At 44.6% G+C, this 19,746-nt stretch overlaps 1 protein-coding gene across 2 annotated transcripts; it reads right to left on the reverse strand.

The window, feature by feature from the left end:
• Positions 1–7: 7 nt before the first annotated feature.
• On the reverse strand, positions 8–19,477 carry Cklf (chemokine like factor). 2 transcript variants are annotated; one of them, XM_028770413.1, is made up of 4 exons: positions 19,254–19,477; positions 13,170–13,328; positions 9,155–9,250; positions 8–519 (listed from the first exon to the last, which is right to left on the reverse strand). In XM_028770413.1, the coding sequence occupies exons 1-4, from the start codon at positions 19,329–19,331 to the stop codon at positions 478–480; spliced, it is 375 nt and encodes a 124-aa protein (XP_028626246.1). In that variant the 5' UTR covers positions 19,332–19,477; the 3' UTR covers positions 8–477. The 2 variants fall into 2 exon arrangements, with proteins under 2 accessions (XP_028626246.1, XP_028626245.1); XM_028770412.1 differs by lacking the exon at positions 8–519 and adding an exon at positions 7,291–7,466.
• Between the last annotated feature and the right edge of the window lie 269 nt (positions 19,478–19,746).

Below are 19,746 nucleotides of genomic sequence, written 5' to 3' on the forward strand. Positions count from 1 at the left end.
AGGGAGGCAGGGAGGCAGGGAGGCAGGGAGGCAGGGAGGCAGGGAGGAAGGAGTGGCGGGAGGCGCGGGGGAGGCACGCACCGGTCCACGTGAGCAGGCCGAGAGCCAGTGTCACGGAATAGGAATGTAGGTAGAATTTCGAATCAAATTCACAAATGACCCATGTCATTTAGTAGATTAGCAGCTAGGCTGAGGAATAGCCATTGGCGGGGGAACAGGTATGTCCTACCCCGCCCTAATCTGTTTTAAGTTATAAACTAGATGTGGGGAGGGATACCAAGCAGGAAGAAACATGTCTTAGAGAAAAGAGAAATGCAGAACGGGGACTTTCGTTCCATTTACTGGATATGCTGGCAATAATTGTACGCAGTTCCCACGGGCTGGAAGGAGTCACTGGCCTGAGCCGAAGGCATTCAAGAACACTAGAACAAGTTGGTACAAGCGGTCCAGCCAGGTCGTCACTGTCCGGGTCCAGCCTCAACGCAGGATCAGAGTTCTCTCAACTGGAAGCAGGGATATCTGGAAGGCGCATAATAAACAGACACAGACTACTTTTCAGTACAAGCTGACAGGCCTCCCTCCCTCCCTCCCTCCCTCTCTCTCTGTCCTTGAAGCTACATGCACTTTTGCGCCCTCCTTGGGCTGGAGGTTGTGCTCTCTCCTTCGCTCCCTTTCTCACACACACTCACTCTGTGAGGTCTTCTTCCACACACTCACTCTCTCATTCACTCCACACTCCCTCTCCATGAACACCTCACATTCTCTCTTCACTCACTTTCTCGACTTTCCCTTGCCCCAGTCTTTTATTGACACTCCAAAAGCAGGTAGAAAAAAAAAAAAGACATTGTATAATCATTGCCAAAATCAAATTCAAAAGAACAACCACATCCCACAAAGAATCAAGAATTACAATTGTTCCTCAAAGTTTCAAGCTTCCCTATTTCCAGACCTGTAGCCAAAATAATAATGATGACTTGGTTTTACTAATATATAATTTTATGTATTTTGTACTTTCTTATCTATACATATCCAAAGGAGAACAGGAACTACTCTCAAATGTTGTGCAAAACTCATTTCATAACTTCAATAGCTTTTTTCCTTTCTGAATTAACGTATCTAATGTTTGTGTTCTCTTATTCCATTTTTCCTTATCCCATGATTATGTGTCTTGTACTAATGCTTTTTCATGATTCTAGTGAATTCCTTTACTTTCTGATTATGAACCCTGTATAACTCTAGCAGTATGTGGCTCTGTTTTATTTTCTAGTATTTCTAAACATGATTTCTTCAAACTTTGCAAATCAAACATTAATCTGGAACTACCATTGTGCAGTTATCACATTGTTTCCAAGATGAGAACACACAGCATGCACCTGGGCCATTAGGACTGTGCTGTGCCTTATGCCTCAATTTTTAATTGTTTAAGAATCATTACATCAAGGAACATCTAGTTTTGCAGAATTCACCAGAGCAGAAGAAGAGAGTAGGAAAGTCAGATATAATAGACTAATTATGCACATCAAGGCCATAAAGGCCAACTGAAAAGCAGTCATGCACAAATAGAATCTATACAGCCATTGTCCAGGGCTAAGGGTAGGAGAAATGGGAACAACTTTTTTTTTTTTTTTTTTTTTTTAATAAAGAGCTGCTGCAGGCTACTGAGATGTCTCCATCCTGGCCTACTGCGGGCTGTCCCCAGCACATCATGAGGATGAGCAGAGATTAGGGCAGATGCCTGAACAGACATGGTACACCTGGTGCCAGGTTTTCTTAGAGAGGAGCTGCTGGTAGAAGAGTGAGGCCTCCAGGGAAGCCCTTTTGCTGACCAGAAGGGGAAACTCTCCAATTGGTCGGTGTGTGGAGAACTCCAGTGGTCAGGTGGCAGGAAAGAGACCCTGTTGCAGGCAGACTGGAGACAGGGACCCAGGGTCTTACCATGTGTGAGTCAAACCCTGGGTGGGGAGCACAAGTACCAGGAGAGACTATCAAGTCTTTGGGCACCAATGTTATGAAATATGTGACCAGAGCCATCGAGGGTACCTGGTAGGCCCATGCCATGGTGTTTCCTCTGAGAAATCATGCTATGTGACACATCTGGTATAAGGGAAATTCGTTTAGGGGGAGGGAGGGGCGTGAGGATCTGGAGAAGGGGTATAAGCTTACAGAAGTGAGCAGAGCCAAGGGGTCAGAGAAGGACGGTAAGGATTAGAGAGGAAGAGGGGCTGGCTGTGACCAGTGGGAACAGAGAAAGAGGAGGAAGAGTTGGGGTAGCAAGCAGTCTTCATAAGCTGCTGTGGCTGCACCTGGCTTATGCCTATTTTGTGCCTGTCTTGAACCATCTTGCACCTGTCTTGCACCTGTCTTGCACCTGTCTTGCACCTGTCTTGCACTTGTCTTGCACCTGGTTTGCACCTGTCTTGCACCTGTCTTGCACCTGGTTTGCACCTGGCTTGCACCTGGCTTGCACCTGGCTTGCTCGCGCCTGGCTCATGATCTGGCACACCTGGCTCATCTGGTGCACCTGGTGGAGAGGCAGATGATGACTCAAGCTGTTGCTAGGTCCCACGGAGGAGCCTAGCAGAGCTGCCTGTAAGCTAACCATAAGTGTTCTAAAGAAATTTAGATTTATAGCCATGTTAATAAAATAGAGCACGTTCTTAATTTTGTCTCCTGATCTTTTCTGCTTTTTTTCTATTATTGAAAATAGATCCCTTTTTTGTATAATACATCCTGCTTATTAGTTTACCCTTCCTCTACAGTTCCCAGTTCCTCCCCACTAGAACCACTCCCTTTCTGTCTCTCATTAGAAAAGAACAGACGTCTAAGAGATAACAACCAAATATGACAGAGTAAAATATAAGATGAAGCAAAACCTATCATATCCAAGTTGGACAAGCCTGTAATACAACAGGCTCAAACATTATCTCAAAATAAAATTAAAAAAATAGAAAAAGAGTGATGGGGGGCTGGGGATGGCTCTGTGGTAAACAGAACATGGTGCTCCTTACAGGGGACCTGGGTTGGGTTCTTGGCCCCCATGTGGTGGTTCACAATTGACTCTAACTCCATTTCCAAGAGACCTGGACAGTCTTCTGGCTTCTCAGAAGGAACTGACTTCTCACAGAGATCTGCCTGCCTTTGCCTCCGAAGTGGTGGGAATATAGGTGAGTGTTACCACTCCTAGCAAGTCTGTCTCCTCAGGAGAGATCACAACTCTTGGTCTGTATTTCTAAAAGGAAATCCAAGTATCTGCCAGTAAATATAGAAGTAAACAGATGTTGATTTTGACAGGAATTGTGAGGTAGAACCCCAGTATTTTTTTCTGTTCAAACAGCTGGTTATCTCAGTCAGTCCCTGGGAGATGCTTGGATTTCTCCTAATGGACAAAAAATGACATCTTTGTCATCTCCTAAATTCTCACATGTAACTCTTTTGACTCTATTCTCTCATTACGTTTTAAATTTTAAAGTACTTTTCTTTTTAAATTGTGTGTGTGTGTGTGTGTGTGTGTGTGTGTGTGTTCACAGAGGCCAGAGAAGGCTGTCAGACCCCTGCAGGTAGACTTAAAGGGGATTGTGAGCCACCTATGCTGAAATCTGACCCCAGTTTAAGTGCTGAGCCATTTCTCCAGCCTCCAGAGTGCTTTCCATATGGTAGGGTGGCTCACTAGTGTTCCTGCTTGATCCAATGCTCTCATTTTCCATTTCAGACTGCTTATGACACCCACGTGTATCTTGGTTGTGTTTCTACATCAAACCTGGGGGCATTTCATTAGGATTTCATCTAACTCTGAATCCATAACCAATTGTTATTTTAGTGTGTTTTCTCCCCTGGGAAGGTTTTGAAGTTTTCTTCTGATTTAGGTTTTTATTTTTACATCTCTGCTAAATATTGATCGTTTTGATGACTGTAGTGAAGAGAAACATTTCCTTTTGATTTTGCTTGTTTGATTTTTGCTTTAGAGAGAGGGTCTTGCCATGTAGACCAGGGTGGCTTTGAACTCACAGAGATCTGTCTGCCTCTGTCTCCCAAATGCTGGGATTCAATCAAGGTGTTCATCATTGGCTTGGCTTCTTACATTTTAGTTGATTATAGGAAAGCTTTTTAGTTTACTAATTTGATTGCCACCCTGCTAAGTTATTTTGTTCTGTATGATCTCCCAGTGGATTTCAGATTTGTGATTGTGCCAGTGGAAAGAAATAGATCTTCAGACAGTCTCATTTCCTTTCCTCCATCATGAGGAATTCTGGAGTGATTGTCATCCCGGAAAGGCACTCACTAACTGGAAGGCATCCCCTCTCTTATCTCTTGAATAAGAATACTTGTGATACCTTAACGAAAGACCTTGCTGATTCTGGGTAAGATGTTTAGTTTTAGAATGGCAGTGAAACCTCTATGCTTATCTTCCAACTTCCCCTTTTCTTCCTCCTCCTCTTCTTCTTCCTCCTCCTCCTCCTCCTTCCTGGGCATCAGCATCAAATGTACATGTTTTTCACATGTTCTCAGACACTGCTTGATTTAATCTCATAACATTTTACTTATAATATGGTGGCTTATTTTAGGAGCTCTAGTAGGAAATCACCCTTGTTTTCCTCTTTGTGATATATACTTTAAAAATAAAAATGGTTTTTTGTTGTTGTTGTTTTTTAATATGGTAACCTTTTTTTCCTATTCTGGGATCCATCCCGTGATGTCACACTTGCTAATCATCCTGGACCTGTACATTAATCTTTGCTTTGGTTGTGTGAGATTTCTATTTTGTTTGCTTTTTCTAAACCTGATCAAGTTTTGATGTCAGCATTTGACCGACTATAAAATAATCACTCAAAAGGGGATGGGGACCTAGCTCAGTGGTAGAGGTTTTTTTCTGACAAATGTAAGTGTATTCAGTCTTCAGAAAAGCAAATCACCCCCCAATGCTTGTTTCTATAAAAATAAATAAAGTTTGAACATCATCTGAATGATATCTTATGCTTTGAAAGCGTTCACCCTGAAATCAACCCTGGGTCTGATTCACTTTTTAAGAAATACTTTAGGGAAAGATCGTTTTAGAATTAAAATAACAAACTAACACCCATTTGTTTTTGTTTGAGGAGATGGTTACAGGAGTGGGCGCATGTGGGGGTCAGACAATAATCGCAAGGGATGCTTCTCTCCTTCCTCCACTTGACTTCTGGGGATTGCAGTCTGGTCTTTGGGTGTGGTCCTAGCAGGCTTTCCACACTTAGCCACTTTACAGGCCCCTTGCTTTTCCTTTGTTTTGTGCATTGTTCCCTTCTAGTCTCTCTATTTTGGGTTCAGTTTGGATCATGAAACTTTCCTTCCCAGAAGGTTTGTGCCCCCATCCGCAGGTCCTCTCTCTGTCAGGGACGGTTGGGAGCACTCCCCCATTCTGACATTAACTTTAAATGTCTGCCTCTCTTCCCTTTGTCCTGAATTCTTTTCTCTTGTGCGCTGCTTGACTGGCTCTTCTGGATGGCCGCTCTTATCGGTTTTTGCTTGCTAGATTACAACGCTGTTATTTACTCAGTGTTTCCCTACTTTGATTTGTGAGGGGAAACCCTAAAAGGAGGAGGACAGGGGAAACCTTTAGGACTGAGAAATGATGTGTGATACTGAGCGTGGTGGGTCAGTATTTAGTTCCAGCACTCTGGAGGCAGATGCAGGCAGATAATCTCTGAGTTCAAGGCTAGCCTGGTTTACATAGTGAGCTACAGGCCAGCCAGAACTACATAGTGATTCTCTGTCCCTTCCACCCACCCAATCAGCTGGCAGCTCCTTCGACATCCCATTGGCTGAGAAGCGAAAATGCTGAAGCAGTCTGAATCAACCACCTTGCCTGTGCCCTCAGGTTGTCTTTTGATGTTTTGATGGTTGCAAGTACCTTGGATCGTTGAGTTAGTGGCACTTTCTCATGTTGAGTGTGTTTCTTTGGCAATTTTTCCACAATGTGGTCTCTGTGCATTACTAAATGGTGTAGCCCTTACTGAAGGTTCCTGGCAGGATGGTGTTCCAGCTACTTAAGGTCCCTGGTGAGGTGCAGCAGAGACAACAGACACTTGTGACTGAGGGTGAGGGACCATCCCAGACTTGATTGTGATGTTGTGCGGCTGGATTCACACTTGAACTCATTCCTGGACCCACGCCTGGTGGATTCAGGATTCATGGTGGGTTCCAAGCCTGATTATGTCAGGCTAGCCCTGCCCCTCCAGTTGGCTGGGTCGAGCCGCAGGGCGATGGTCCACTGGGGAACTGGCTTCAACGCCTGGCAGCTTATCCCGCGTGCACACGTTTTTCATGGCTGCTGCCTAGCCTAGCAGTCTGCTGACCTTGTTGTGGGACAAAGGGAGCCTGAAAACTCAAGATCCAGCAACCACATCCTCAGGAGATGCTGCCAGCCAACCCAGAGAAAAGAGGTTCTGGAGTTATTTGGGGATATGTGTAGTGTCTATGCAGCATGTTGCAAAGTCAATGAAAGCAGAGGCTATCCCACATCCCGGTCTATTACCACTGCAGTGAAACATCACACAAGAGATGTCTAAAACATGCCCAGGTTAAAATGGTGGCACCACCACATCTCCTCAGTCTGCCATCCCAGGACCTGTCGATGGGGGCCCATCTCCTTTTCTGCCTCAGCAGAAGTTGCCCCTCAAAAGCTGTCCACCGTGGCAGCACCCCTTTTCCATTATCCCCACCCCCACCCCAGCAGTCCCATAGAGATGTCACCTCAGCAAAAGACAGCTTTGGCCAGGAAGGACTTCTCACCCTAAGCCATGGGCTGGATGCAGGGGAAAGGGAGTTAAAAAAGCCACCAATCCCTGAAAGGGAAAACCTACCAATCCGAGTTCCCAAGTTCAGGACTTGAATCTGCCCAGAGATCTGTCCCTTCAGAAATCCTATATAATCACTGTCCCTTTGTCCCCATCTGTGCTGCCCATTCCAGCAGCTATCCCCAGATTCACACCTACACACCCTGGACCCCCAATAAATCTCTTTTATGAGATTTTCTTCTTGGTGTGACTCTCTCTTTGGACGAAGTCAAGAAAAAAAAAAGAAGCAATTAAGAGAAGAAAGGAGAGTGGTTGAGGGTCCTGAGCTCAGCTGGGCATCCCTCCCCTGGGAGCTGGAGCACCTCTGCCAAGAAGGCTTCTTTGCAGAGCTATGAGGTTCCTGAGATCGTGTGTCTCAGGATGCCCTTCCATTGGGACCCTTTTTCCACAGATCTCTAGGTGGGTCAAGTTGACACGAAACTAGCCGGTAGTCACATTGAAATGAGATCTGCAGAAAATATATGGAAGTTTAAAGAATTAATTTAATAACTAGTAAAAATGAGTACAAAAATATTATCCTTCATCTATGTCATCAGCAGACCTTTTCTGATAAAGTCTGTGCGGCTTTATCTGAAGTTTCTGGCACATAAGGGCACAATCAGCAATAGTACATATTACTGTCAGGAGACCAAACACCTGCAAACAGAGACACTGTCATCAGTTTCTGCCATGTAAATTCTCAGGGATCTGCCCATTGGGTAGGGTGCCTACTCTCTGTGCTACCGTCCACCATAGAGTGGGGAGGGAGGCTAGAGAGCACGGCTGAGTTTCCCCCATTCCCACCCACAGTGAAGGACAAGATAGCTGCAGTGAGCAGAACTCACTACCCCTGAGGTGGAATGCAAGTTGCCTCTCCATCTTGATTTGCACTGGCCTGTGTGGGTTCTTTAAAGCCCTACTGACCAATTTAGCTATCACCCCCACATTTCTCTCTCCATTGGTCAGCTCTTTGCTTTTTCTATCACCAAACTTGTCTGGGGAAAGAGCTGGTGCTGGCAGCAGCTTGAGATTAAGACCTAGGGACCATAGTTATGATATGACTTTTGTAGAAGTGGAGTGATAAGAATCTCCAGAGGGAACTTTCAAAGGCTGGGTACCATCCATGTAAGGCAGAGGAGTCTGAACAGGCCCGAGGAAAAGAAAATTGAGCTTAAGGGAAAGTAAGCAAAGTGTAATTCCACTGCCAGAGAGGAGTAGCAGTTCTCTCTCTCCTGGGCTGGGCAGTGCTCCATTAATGGCTTATCTATAGTTGGCTGCATTCCCTTTACAGATCATCGCCGTCATAAAAGTTATTAGTGAAATATTCTATGTTGTTCTTTTGGAGAGAGAATAAAACCTCTGAAATTCAATGCATATTTTATAGACAGAGCTTGTCTCAGGCCGTACAAGCTCCAGTCCCTCTGCTAGGTGGCCACATGGCTCCTGGCCACTCTGCTGGGGAACAACTCCACTTTGTCATCTTTTAAGTGATGAGTGAGTGAGAGAACAGATGAACAAATGAATTTGAGTCCTATGACTGGCTCATCTTTTAAAAGAGTAGACAGACAGAACTGTCTTTAGAACAACTGAGGGGGTGCTATTTCAGCATACCTCCTATCTAGACAACTTTGATGATCTCTCACAAAGTTGTTCAGTGCCGACAGGAGTTGAAACCTAGGGTTCTGACAGTCATGGCAGATCAAGGTCAGTTCTATGTGTCCCTTGCTAAGGAAGTACAGGAAAGGAGCAAGGAAGACACTTCTAAAGTAGCTCTCTAGATTAGAGCCTAGGAAAGTCAGATGACCAGATCTCAGGAGAAAACCAGGTAGAGGTACAGAGACATCTCTGCCCTCTTCCCTTTGGGCTTGCTTGCCAGGAGTAAGTCTGTCTAGGTCGACCTGCTTCTCTTTAGGCAGTACTCAGAATAACCCTTGGTTTGCAAGGTTCCTACCATATCCTGTGCAGTAGGGAAATCTATTATATTGCATCTGAAGAGTTATGGGAATATTCTGTCTCACCTAACAGTGATATGGGTCCTTTCAAAAGGGGAACTATGAAATGATCATGCTTCCTTTCTTGTTTAACATCAGGTTTTTCAGAGCTAAGAGTGGTAGCTGATTCCAGCAGATTCTGTCTAGTATAGCCCTGTAAGAAACATGCAGGGATCTCTTTGTTTGGTGGATCCCAATATGAAACCCTGTCTATCTATGCTAATCAGGCAATGTATTTGCTCACACAAATTATAAAGTCAGTAGGTGCTGTAGGGCAGTCTGGGATCCTGTCAGATTTCCAAATTAATTTGCATTTTGATCCAACTGGAAGAAACATGAAAGACTTCTACTTACCCCTCCAAGGATTGACATTTTTGAGGTTTCTGGTATTAGAGCCAACACAGACACAATAAGCATGGATAATGTTGTTACCATTGAGTTGATAACATCCTAAGAACACAGAATGGAGAAGTCAGCTTGGTATCAGAGACTGTGAACACAGCTCAGAGCCTAGCAGAGCTCTAGGTTACGAGTTCCATGGCGTCTGTGGGGAAATCAAAACCAACAGGTACTGCTTAAAAAAAAAAAAAGGTGTGAGCAACTCCCTAAAAAATTAGGCTGTGTTTTATTCGATTTTGCAGACATCAATGTATTTTACGAAACTAAAATATTACAGTAAGTTAATTCCTATAATTGCTCTATGGTCTTAGAACACATGAATTCATTTAATTATGTAAGCATTTTATATTTGTTTCACTAAAACACAGATATAGGTGAAGGGAGAACTCATCTGGATAGGAAAGAGAGATAATTATGCAGCAGTTTTAGGTTACAGAGTGTCCCTTAGGAAGCTGGAATGCTTATTTTTTTATTAGGAAATGTGAAAAAAATATGCTGTCAAATGACTTTGTTTCTAAGATGCCATGAGTAAACATGAAGCCAGACATGGTAGGACATGCCTTTAATTCCAGCACACAGAAGTTTGAGGTCAGCCTGGTCTACATGGAGTCCCAGGCCAGCTAGTGCCACACAGTGAGACCCCATTTAAAAACAAACACACACACAAACAAACAGAAAGCAACTCCTCCCTTTCCCACTGAAAACAGCACACATTTAGACTGGACATTTCCAGGATAGGCCCCGCCCTCATTTGTCATGCAGCAGTTTGCCAATTGTTATTTCTTCTAATCAGTTCTCCAAAATGAAGCATTTTAACAAGAGCAAGTTACACATTTAGATTGATGTGTATTGTGGGAAATTAAATTGCCCTCAACATGGAATGGTCTATGCATGTGTACAATAAGTAGGCAGGAAGAAATTAATGGAGAAATTGTAGATTCCAAAAGAAAAGTCGTTAATTATGAGGTCTGATTTAAGGAAGGAAATAAAGTTGCAGCAGACAATGAGACTGGTCATCTTGGGTAAACTCCCCTTGGCTGGATGTTTTGCTTCAGGGCAGCAGGCCCTACCCCAGCCAGCAGCTGCAATAGCTAACTCAGGGTTAGGCTGTAACTGGCTTGGTACCAAAGTGCTGTCCCAGGGAGTGCATAGAACCGTGGGGGTGGAAAGAGGGGACATGCTTATGTCTGAATACCTATGCTCCCTAGAGGAAGTTTAGAATATCCTGTTTGTTTATTTTTTAATTTAATTTTATTTTTTTTGGTTTTTTTGAGACAGGGTTTCTCTGTGTAGCCCTGGCTGTCCTGGAACTCACTCTGTAGACCAGGCTAGCCTCGAACTCTCGAACTCAGAAATCCGCCTGCCTCTGCCTCCCAAGTGCTGGGATTAAAGGTGTGTGCCACCACCGCCCGGTCCTGTTTGTTTATTTATTTTTGGGTTTTGAGACAGAGTTTGAGGCTGTAGCCCAGGCTAGTCTGGTACTCATCCTGTAGCCAGGACAGATCTCTAACTCAAGGCCCCCTTGCTTCAATCTTCTGCATGCTGAGATCATAGGTGTGAGCATGCTCACCCAGCTTGAAACACTGTCTTTACATGGAGAGCTGAATACGCAGCCAGGCACGGTGGCATAGCCCTTTAACCCCAGCACTCAGGAGGCAGAGGCACACACATCTCTGGGAGTTCAAGGGCATCCTGGTCTACATAGTAAGTTCTAAGACAGCCAGGGCTAGTGAGAGAGACCCTGTCAGAAAAACAAACATATAAAGAAAGCCCCAACCTCCAAATATGCTGTGAAGCAGGATGCAAATTTAATGACAAGAAAATGAAGATTTCATAGTTAAGTTTGAACCTTAAAGCCCTAGCGAGTACCTCTGATCGCTCTCCTACTCACCCTGCAGAGGCTCCATTATTGCTTCCTTTATCTGTAGAATTCCCTTAGGAAACAGGAAATTAGAGCAGTGGTGGCCTCTTGGTTATAAGCTGTCTTCCTTTCGTGATTGGCCTCACAATCTTGCTAGTACCTGGCAGTCATGGCTAGTCCCTCTGGAGAGAGCCTACCAGGGTCCTTCTATGATCACAGCCAGGGGTGGGGGTGAGGTTTACACATTTTAGTATGTTTCCTTTTGTCTATGTGACATTCTTCACTATTCCCGCATGATTTGGTCGGTGACACTGGGCCTCCTTGTTTCCCTGCCTGCCTTTCTTTGCCGCCGCTTTTCTTCACTCTCTACATTCTGTCCGAGCTCAGTGCCAGCACCTTCGCTCTTGTTCTCCTCCTAAGCTGGTGAAGACATTTCCACCTGAAGATGCCACTGGGTGGGCTCCTTAGCCTGCTCTCCTCCCTCAGTAGGTGGGTGAATACTCCTCCAGCAGTTGGTATTTACAATGGCGAGGCTGAGGCAGGAAGAGGGAAAGCTCAAGGTCAGCCTGGGCTACACAGGGTGAGTTCATGGCCAATTTGGGCAACACAGTAAGACCTTATTTCAAAATAAAAAGTAAAAAAAAGAGGGCTGGAGACGTAGCTCAGTGGTTAGCAAGTGGCAGTAGAAATACTCTGCAGTAGAGCATCAGTGGCAGTTGTGCAGAAAGCAGATGTTGCATCCAGTCATTAGTAGCAGGAACCTCATTAGAGAACTCCTTTGTCTTCTCCTATAGCTATAACCTTAGTCCATACCGTGATCATTCTATGGCTGCATGATGACAACAGCCTAAGTGGTGTCTTTAAACTAAACCACTTCTAGTTTGGGCTTTATTTTTAACTTGTACTATGTTATTATGTTGAGATAGGGTTCCCCTCCATTTCTCTGTGTAGCCAAGAATGACCTTCGACTTCAGATCCTCCTGCCTCCACCTCCCAAGATGCTGAGTACAGATGTGTGCTAGCATAGCTGGTTTATGCTATGCAAGGGATCAAAGTGATGGCTGGGTTCATGCCTGGCAAGCACTCTACCAACTGAATTACACACCTCCGGCCTAAAATGCTCATTACTTGCTTCCAAAGATGGTTCCAGAAGGTACCATTTAAAAGCATGCTTCTGGTTTGAGAACATCTCTGAAGTCTTGTCTCCTTAATTAGCCGCTTAAATATAACTACTTCAGAATCCAAGAGGACATGACAAGTGCAGTGATGAAGAGGTAGCAGCTTCCTGTTTGGCCAAAGAGGGGATGGAGAGTAGGGGGTGCACAGCGACAGGGTGTTGGGATGTGACTTGAGAGAGGAGAGAGAGGTAAAAGTTAAGCTGGTTTTTGCCTTTTTTTTTTTCTAGAACTAATTTTGCAATCCTTTGCTAAAGGGCCACTTAGACCTCACCCAATAATTTCCATGTGTCTATTTTGACAGTTGACAACAGGGCAAGCATTCCTAATGGTGTGAATAGGTCTCTGACTGCTTGCTTTTGGGACTGTCTTCCTCCTGTTAGGCTGCCACGTCCAACTTCAGTATGATTCATCTTATTATATTTTATCTTGTCATGTTTGGATGCTATCTCTTAGAAGCCTATAGTTTTCTAATGAGGGACAGAAAGAGAGTGGATCCAGGGAGATGGGAGGTGGGAGAAACTGGGAGCAGCAGAGGAAGGAGAAACTATAATCAGGGTATATTGTATGAGAAAAGGATCTATTTTTAATAAAAGAAAAAAAAGCAGAAAAAAAAATCAAAGGGGGGGCAAGAGGTAAGAGCATGCTTTAATTTATTAACATGGGCCTAAATCTAAATTTCTTTAGAACCTTCATACTTAAGAGAATTCTCCAAAGGGAAAGGTCAGCCACACCTCTTGGTACGTACAGTAAAGAGAATTTATGTTGTGTGGCTGCCCTGAATCTCTGAGGGCCTTCCCCAAGAAAAACATGGGGAGCTTAGCAGTGAGCAGAGATCATCCTAAAAGATTTAGGAGAACCAAGTCGTTGACTACAGTGTTTCCCTACGGCAGGAAAGGTAGTTACGTTTTTAATGTTGAAGTTCATCACTTACAAACAAAGGCCAAAAGAAAGCTCTCAGTACTCTGTCGAGTTTGCACGTGTACAAGACTATGAAACAGAAAATAATGGTGACTTCAAACGCACTGATAACGATGTACGGTTCAGGGGCTTGTGCCTTGATGAAAAAGATTGTTGATACCACATTTACCGCCTAGAAGAAGAAAACAAAGACTTAGTCATTGATCATACAATCAGTTTACTTACTATGGGGAGGGTGTGTACATGTGGGGTACTGGGGATTGGATCCAGGGTCTGAGGTATGTGAGTGCTGTACTCCTGAGTTACACAGAGCCCTAGCCCCAAACTGAGGTCTAAAACCAGTAAGATGTCTGTCAGATGTTGTAGACAGGAGAGGCATGGCTAACATGTGGGTACTGAGTCCTGCTTGTGGTTTAGAGGACTAAGTGACCTGTTTCAAGTGCAGCTAATCACTCCACTGTGCTTCTCAGGTCTGTCCCCTCCAAGCTTCTCCTTTCCCCCTCGGTCTGCCCTCCTCAGCCAGCTCTTCTCATTGTCTTCCTATAAGACATCTAGGTTGTCTTCTGTGAAACACTCCTCCCAAAGCCCTTTCCTTTCATCTCTTCCCCAGACAAGCCCTGTTCTGCTCTGTTTGCTTGTTTGCTGCTTCTTGCTACTTCTCAAAAGCATCTCCATCCTGGCTGCCTAGAATTCTTCCTCGTCCATTCCCTCACAATTCCTTAATTCTTAGTAATCTGCAATCTACTATCGAACTTCAGATGACTGTTTCCATGAGGGTAAAGATGAAGGGGAGGGTGGGAGTGGAAGGAGAGGAGGAGATGGGTAGAAACATTGACAGAAGAAAAAGAAATCTATGTGCATTTTCATATAGTTCCTCTTACTAAATGCACTGCCATTACAATTAAGGGACAGCTAAAGACTACAAACAACTTAAATGATGCCAGTTAGTGAATGGATAAAGAACATGTGATCAGAGCTGAGATGTAGCTCAATAATTGGTATGAGCGGTAACTAACAGCACATCTGAAGGCCTTTGTTAATCCCCACAAATACATGGATGTGCACATGCATACACATACCACATATATAAATGTACATACAGCCACTCACAAAAGCATATATGTACACACACACATATATGCACGTGCGCGCACATACACACACACACACACACACACACACACACACACACACACACACATGCACGCATGCATGAAGGGCAGGGGAATAGGTCTATCCACACAATGGAATGTTAGGAAAAAGAATGAAGTTTTAATATGGATATACTATCGACATATGACATTGTTGACTCTCAAAATAATTATGATGAATGAAATATGCATTATGCTATTGATAGAAAATTCTAGGAAATAAAAGCTCATCTGCAGTTACAGCAAAAAGTATATTTATAGGCAACAGAACTAAATTTTACAGAAAATATACAAATTACAGGAAGCAGATGAGTGGACCCCTGCAGCTAGAGAAGGCAGGAAGAAGGGATTACCATGGCCATGAGGAACATTTTAGGGGTTTGGGTGCCAATCACGTGCCACGTAACAAGCAGACAAACTCTGGGAAATACATTATTGAATGATTTTGTTGTGCAAATTTATCATAAAAATACAGATATCAAGATGGTGCTGATATCACCAGGTGACATCATCTCACGGGATCACTGTTATATAAGCAGTCAGCCCATACTTGAGAAGGCTTGCCATGTATGGCTGTATTGATTATCCTGCTTATGGTGATAGTTTCACAGGTGTATATCTGTCTCCAATTGATCAGATGAGACAAACAATGGAAATGCAAGTGTCTTTCCCATCAACTATGGCAACACAACCTTCTAAAAGTAAATCTGTTCACATACTATGTCTATTTAAAATTCCTTCCAGTCTGCATCCTCTACTGTACAGTCCCCCTTTTACCGTGTGTCTTGGGTCTCAGAGTCAGCTACCATCTACTTCTGGAGCAAAAATCTGCCTCTCGATTTGTCCATGAAAATTCCAGTGGTCACAGCCCAGGCCTTGTTTTCTTCTGTTCCCCTAGTGTCTAATGCAGCTGATCACAGCCTTGAGTTTCTTCACTTAGCATCCAGGACACTATGACTTGTCTTGTTTTACCTCCCTAACAACTCCCTCCCACTCTTTGCTCGTTCTCCTCTGCCTGCCTTTACCATTCACAGGCTGCGAGCATTCACTCATCCTCTTGTCTGTTCTATCTACACTTCTTTCTTCATGACCCTACCCACCACTTGACTTTCTGTTTTTCGAGACAGGGTTTCTCTGTGTAGCCCTGGCTGTCCTGGAACTCACTCTGTAGACCAGGGTAGCCTCGAACTCTTGAACTCAGAAATTTGCCTGCCTCTGCCTCCCAAGTGCTGGGATTAAAGGCGAGCGCTACGACCGCCTGGCTCGCCACTTGACTTTCAATGTATCCATCTCTCCGCCAAAATCCAGCTCTATCCAGTGCCAACTCCCTCTTCCGTGTTTGCTACTCATGGCTCTCACAGGTATCTCTAACCTACTACTGAATTCAAAGCTCTCTGGTCCTCCTTCCACACTTGCTTCTCCTGCAGGGTTTCTGATACCAATAGACAGCAAGTCCACTTTTTCATCTGTGCAGATCCCCAAACTGCAGGGTCACATTGGTCCCCTCACTTTCTCTTACCCATTGGAACCATTAGCAAATATTGAGCACCTCTAACCTAAAATTCCAAAATTTCCCCAGATCCAATGTTTGTTGTTGTTGTGGGGGTGGGGTGACAACAGGTTCTGAGTGTTCTACCATGGTTCACCTGGAACTCACTATGTAGAACAGGCTGGCCTCAGACTCACAAAGACTCACCTATCTATGCTTCCCAAATACCGAGACTAAAGGCATGTATCACATACCTGGTCAAAATGCAAAAATGGTGCATGACAGTTGTGCATGTTGTGCATGACAGTTGACCTCTGATGGTTTAATGTGCACAAACCTTTGCTTCATGTATGAAATCACTAAAAACAGTCTACTCCCTCATAGGCTATGTGTACAAGGTATACATAAAACAGTCAATTCTGCATTTAAAGTTGGGTTCTATCTCTGAGATATCTCATTACATGCATGTAGATACTCCAAAAATCCTAGACAGTTCTGGTCTTAAGCATTTGGGATAGGAATCTGTATATTCCTGATCTGACTATTTGCTGTTTGCTGCCTACTGTGCCACCACCAGCCTTCCTATCTCCATGGCATCGCCCCTTGCTTGCTTGATGTGTCTTGCAGCACTGAGCCATTATCCAAGTACATTCCTGTCTCATTTACTTCACATCATCACTGGCTTTTCCTATTCACAATGTATTCTCATCACTAACACTCACATCTCACTTAGCTCTGACTAATACCGTCCCAGCAAAGCCTAACTTTTATCACCCTGTGACTACAATCTACAATCTTCATTAAACTCCCCTTCCTCACGCTCTGTTCCCTGCCTTCTATTTCTTTTATCCCATAGCACTTATGCTTGGGATGCCACGTAATGTATTGAGTTCTACTCTGCTGCCCACTCTCCCACCTCGATCGGATGTAAATTCCTTGTTCACTGCAGATGGCAGGCACTCAGTAAGTGCTTGTTGAGTGAGTACACGAAGCATCAAACTGATTGTTCAGTGCAGAGATGCTGAAGGTTTTCTTGTCACTAGCCTTCACTTCAGGTACCTCTTTGTCCTAATGCTAGATTCTTTTGGAAGTTTCCTTCTGGTTAGATGTCTCACTCTGTGCCCTATCACATACAATAACCATTTGCTCTATGTTTGTGTCCTGGACTAAATGGAAGCTTTCTATGAGGCAAGAACTTTTGTTCTGAGCCTGGCATTGAGGTGCATGCATTTAATCCTAGCCCTTGGGAGGCAGAGGCAGGCAGATCTCTGAGTTTGAAGTCAGCTTGATCTACAGAGTGAGTTCCAGGACAGCCAGGCCTACACAGAGAAACCCTGTTTCAACAATCAAACAAAACAAATAAACAAACACAAAAAACAAACCACCACCATTCTCCCCCAAAAAAAGAAAAAAAGAAATTTTGTTCTGGTGACACATCTCAGTCAGTAAAGTACTTGTACAACACTAATATTAAAATACAACAACAAACAAAAAAAAAAGCCAAAACTGGACATGATAGAACACCCTAAATCTGCCTGTAATCCTACCGTTGGGGAGGTGGACACGGCAGATCTCACGTGTTTGCTGGTTAGGCAGCCTAATCTAATTGTCAAGCCCCAGGCCAGTGAGAGACCCTGTCTCAAAAACCAATGTGGATGGTTCCTGAAGAACTTTTGGTGACTAAATTCAAAAGTTCTATGATTCAGGGACTTCCATCTTGGTGACTAAATGGAAGAATTCTGTGAGTTAGTAATCTACTTTTGTCTTGGTTTCTCTTTCTTCCAGCTACTAGCCCAGAAGTTGGAACACATTAGTTACATTGTGTAAAGATTTATGTCTCAGGTGTGCAATGCCCATGGTGGCCAGAAGAGGGCATGTCTCATCTCCTGAAGCTAGAGGCCACTCTACATGGGTACCAGAAGTAGAACCTAGTTCTCTGTAAGGGCAATAGCTGCGGCACTGAACCATTATCCAGCCTCTCACACCGTGTAGAGAAGTAATAGCAGGGGCTGGAGATTTGACTCAGTGGTTAAGAGCATATATTGTTCTGGCAGAGGACTTGGATTTATTTTCCAGCACCCCATTGTGGTTCACAACCATGCATAACTCCACTCCCAGGAGATCTAATACCCTCGTTTGACTTATGAAGGCACCAAACACTTGCGAGGTGCATATAAATACAGGCAGGGGAAATACTCTCACACAAAATGAATAGATCTTAAGAAAAAAAAATCTGGGGGTAGAGACAGATGGAACTGTATGATTTCTCAAGAACAGCCAGAGACGTGCTATGAGACCCTGTCAAAAGCAAAACAGAACCAAAAACAAAAAACAAGTTATGTCAAAGATAAACTCCGCCCTCCCCACAACTGTCTATCTCTTTCAGTGTTCTGGGACTAATGTAAAACTCCAGATGGCCAGTCATCTTCTTGATTAAATAAACCAAAGGGACCCTCTCTCCCTTGGCTCTAGAGCGCTTTTCTTAATGTCTCATATGAATCATAATTTGGAGCTATTTCTCAGATTTACAGATTTCTGGCACGGGAAAGGTTTTATATGCAATTAATTTTACTCATTAACCTGAAGTTTGAATCTCCTTCAGAACATCCTCTCCAGTGCCCACCTGTGCCTTCTGTTGTCTGGGAAATACTGTAACTTTTAACCATCTCATGTCAACAGGAGGGGAGAGGGGGAGAGAGGGAGAGAGGGAGAGAGGGAGAGAGGGAGAGAGGGAGAGTGTCAAGGGGACCAAGAGAGGAACAGAGAATCAAGAGAATCTGTTGAAATGGTCAGTTTATATGCAAAAGGGAAGCTGGGGGAAGGGAAGTGAATCCCAGCCCCTGGGCAGGAGAGCTTTAGGGTAGGGGCGGAGTGAGAAATTCTGGGAGGAGCTACAGGTACCGAGTGAGCCCAGTTCCGTTTCTTCGGGACCTGGCAGTTTGTACCTTCTCTAACTAGCTGAGAACATTACCCTTTAATGATGATCTTCTTTCTCCAAAGTGCTATCCAGAACAGACTGCAATGCCCCAGTTATGACTGGAGCCCTAATACGGGCAATTTCCTCTTTGCTCTCGCCCTGGGGTTGTATCCGCTCTAAGTTCGGTAACATCCAACGTCCGACTTATAGTAAAAGACCATCAACTTTAAAAAATATCTTTATGGCTTCTGAGTGGCGGGACTACAGCTGCCTTGCCTGGTAGGTTATCACCAAGTTCGTAAAACAAGTGAAAGGCATTCGGATAGAACCATGGGTGTGTCACTATATCATCTGAAGGGGAAGCCACTCTACCCTATGGTTCTCCGGTCGGTCGGACTGAGCAACAGAGCAATCAATGCCTTGCGTGGCTGGAAACCAGGCGGCCGTGCAAATGCTGCTCCAGGCTTCCGAACCCAGTCTTCTCTACCCGGGGGAAACTCCTGACCACCGACCGCCTTGCGCTCCCGCCCTGCTCCTCACCAACCGCAGCAGCTTCACAAAGCATTTCAGACTGCAGCAGAAGCCTGCTGGTTCTGCGACCTCCTGTGGAGATTCCATCTTGCCCACAGATCCAACAGTCACGCCTCTCTTTCAAGCCTTCTCAGTTAATTGCTCTCTCCAGGACTCGCGCGCGCCAACACCTCAACTGCCCGGGTTGGGTCTGCGGTACCTCTCTTTGCCCAGGTCCAGGGGCGCGTGCGCACTAGCGCGAACCGCCCACTGGCTCCGCCTACTTGTCTCTTAAGTTCCAACAGTAACTCAGACCTGGAGCCACGCAGGTCGCCCCCCTTAGCCTAACCCAGGCTAGGTCCCCACCACTGCTCTGCCCTGGAGCTTTCCTGTGGAGAAGCACTGTTGAAGTAGGCGAGGAAAACCCAAGAATGCCAGCCCGGCCTTCTCGCCATTTGAGCACCTCAAATGCCACCTCTTTAGGATGTGCCTTGGTTATCTTATCTAGAGCGGACAATCATTC

Source organism: Grammomys surdaster, unplaced genomic scaffold (assembly GCF_004785775.1).
Source record: "Grammomys surdaster isolate TR1022 unplaced genomic scaffold, NIH_TR_1.0 201, whole genome shotgun sequence".
In the NCBI taxonomy this organism is placed as follows: Eukaryota; Metazoa; Chordata; class Mammalia; order Rodentia; family Muridae; genus Grammomys; species Grammomys surdaster.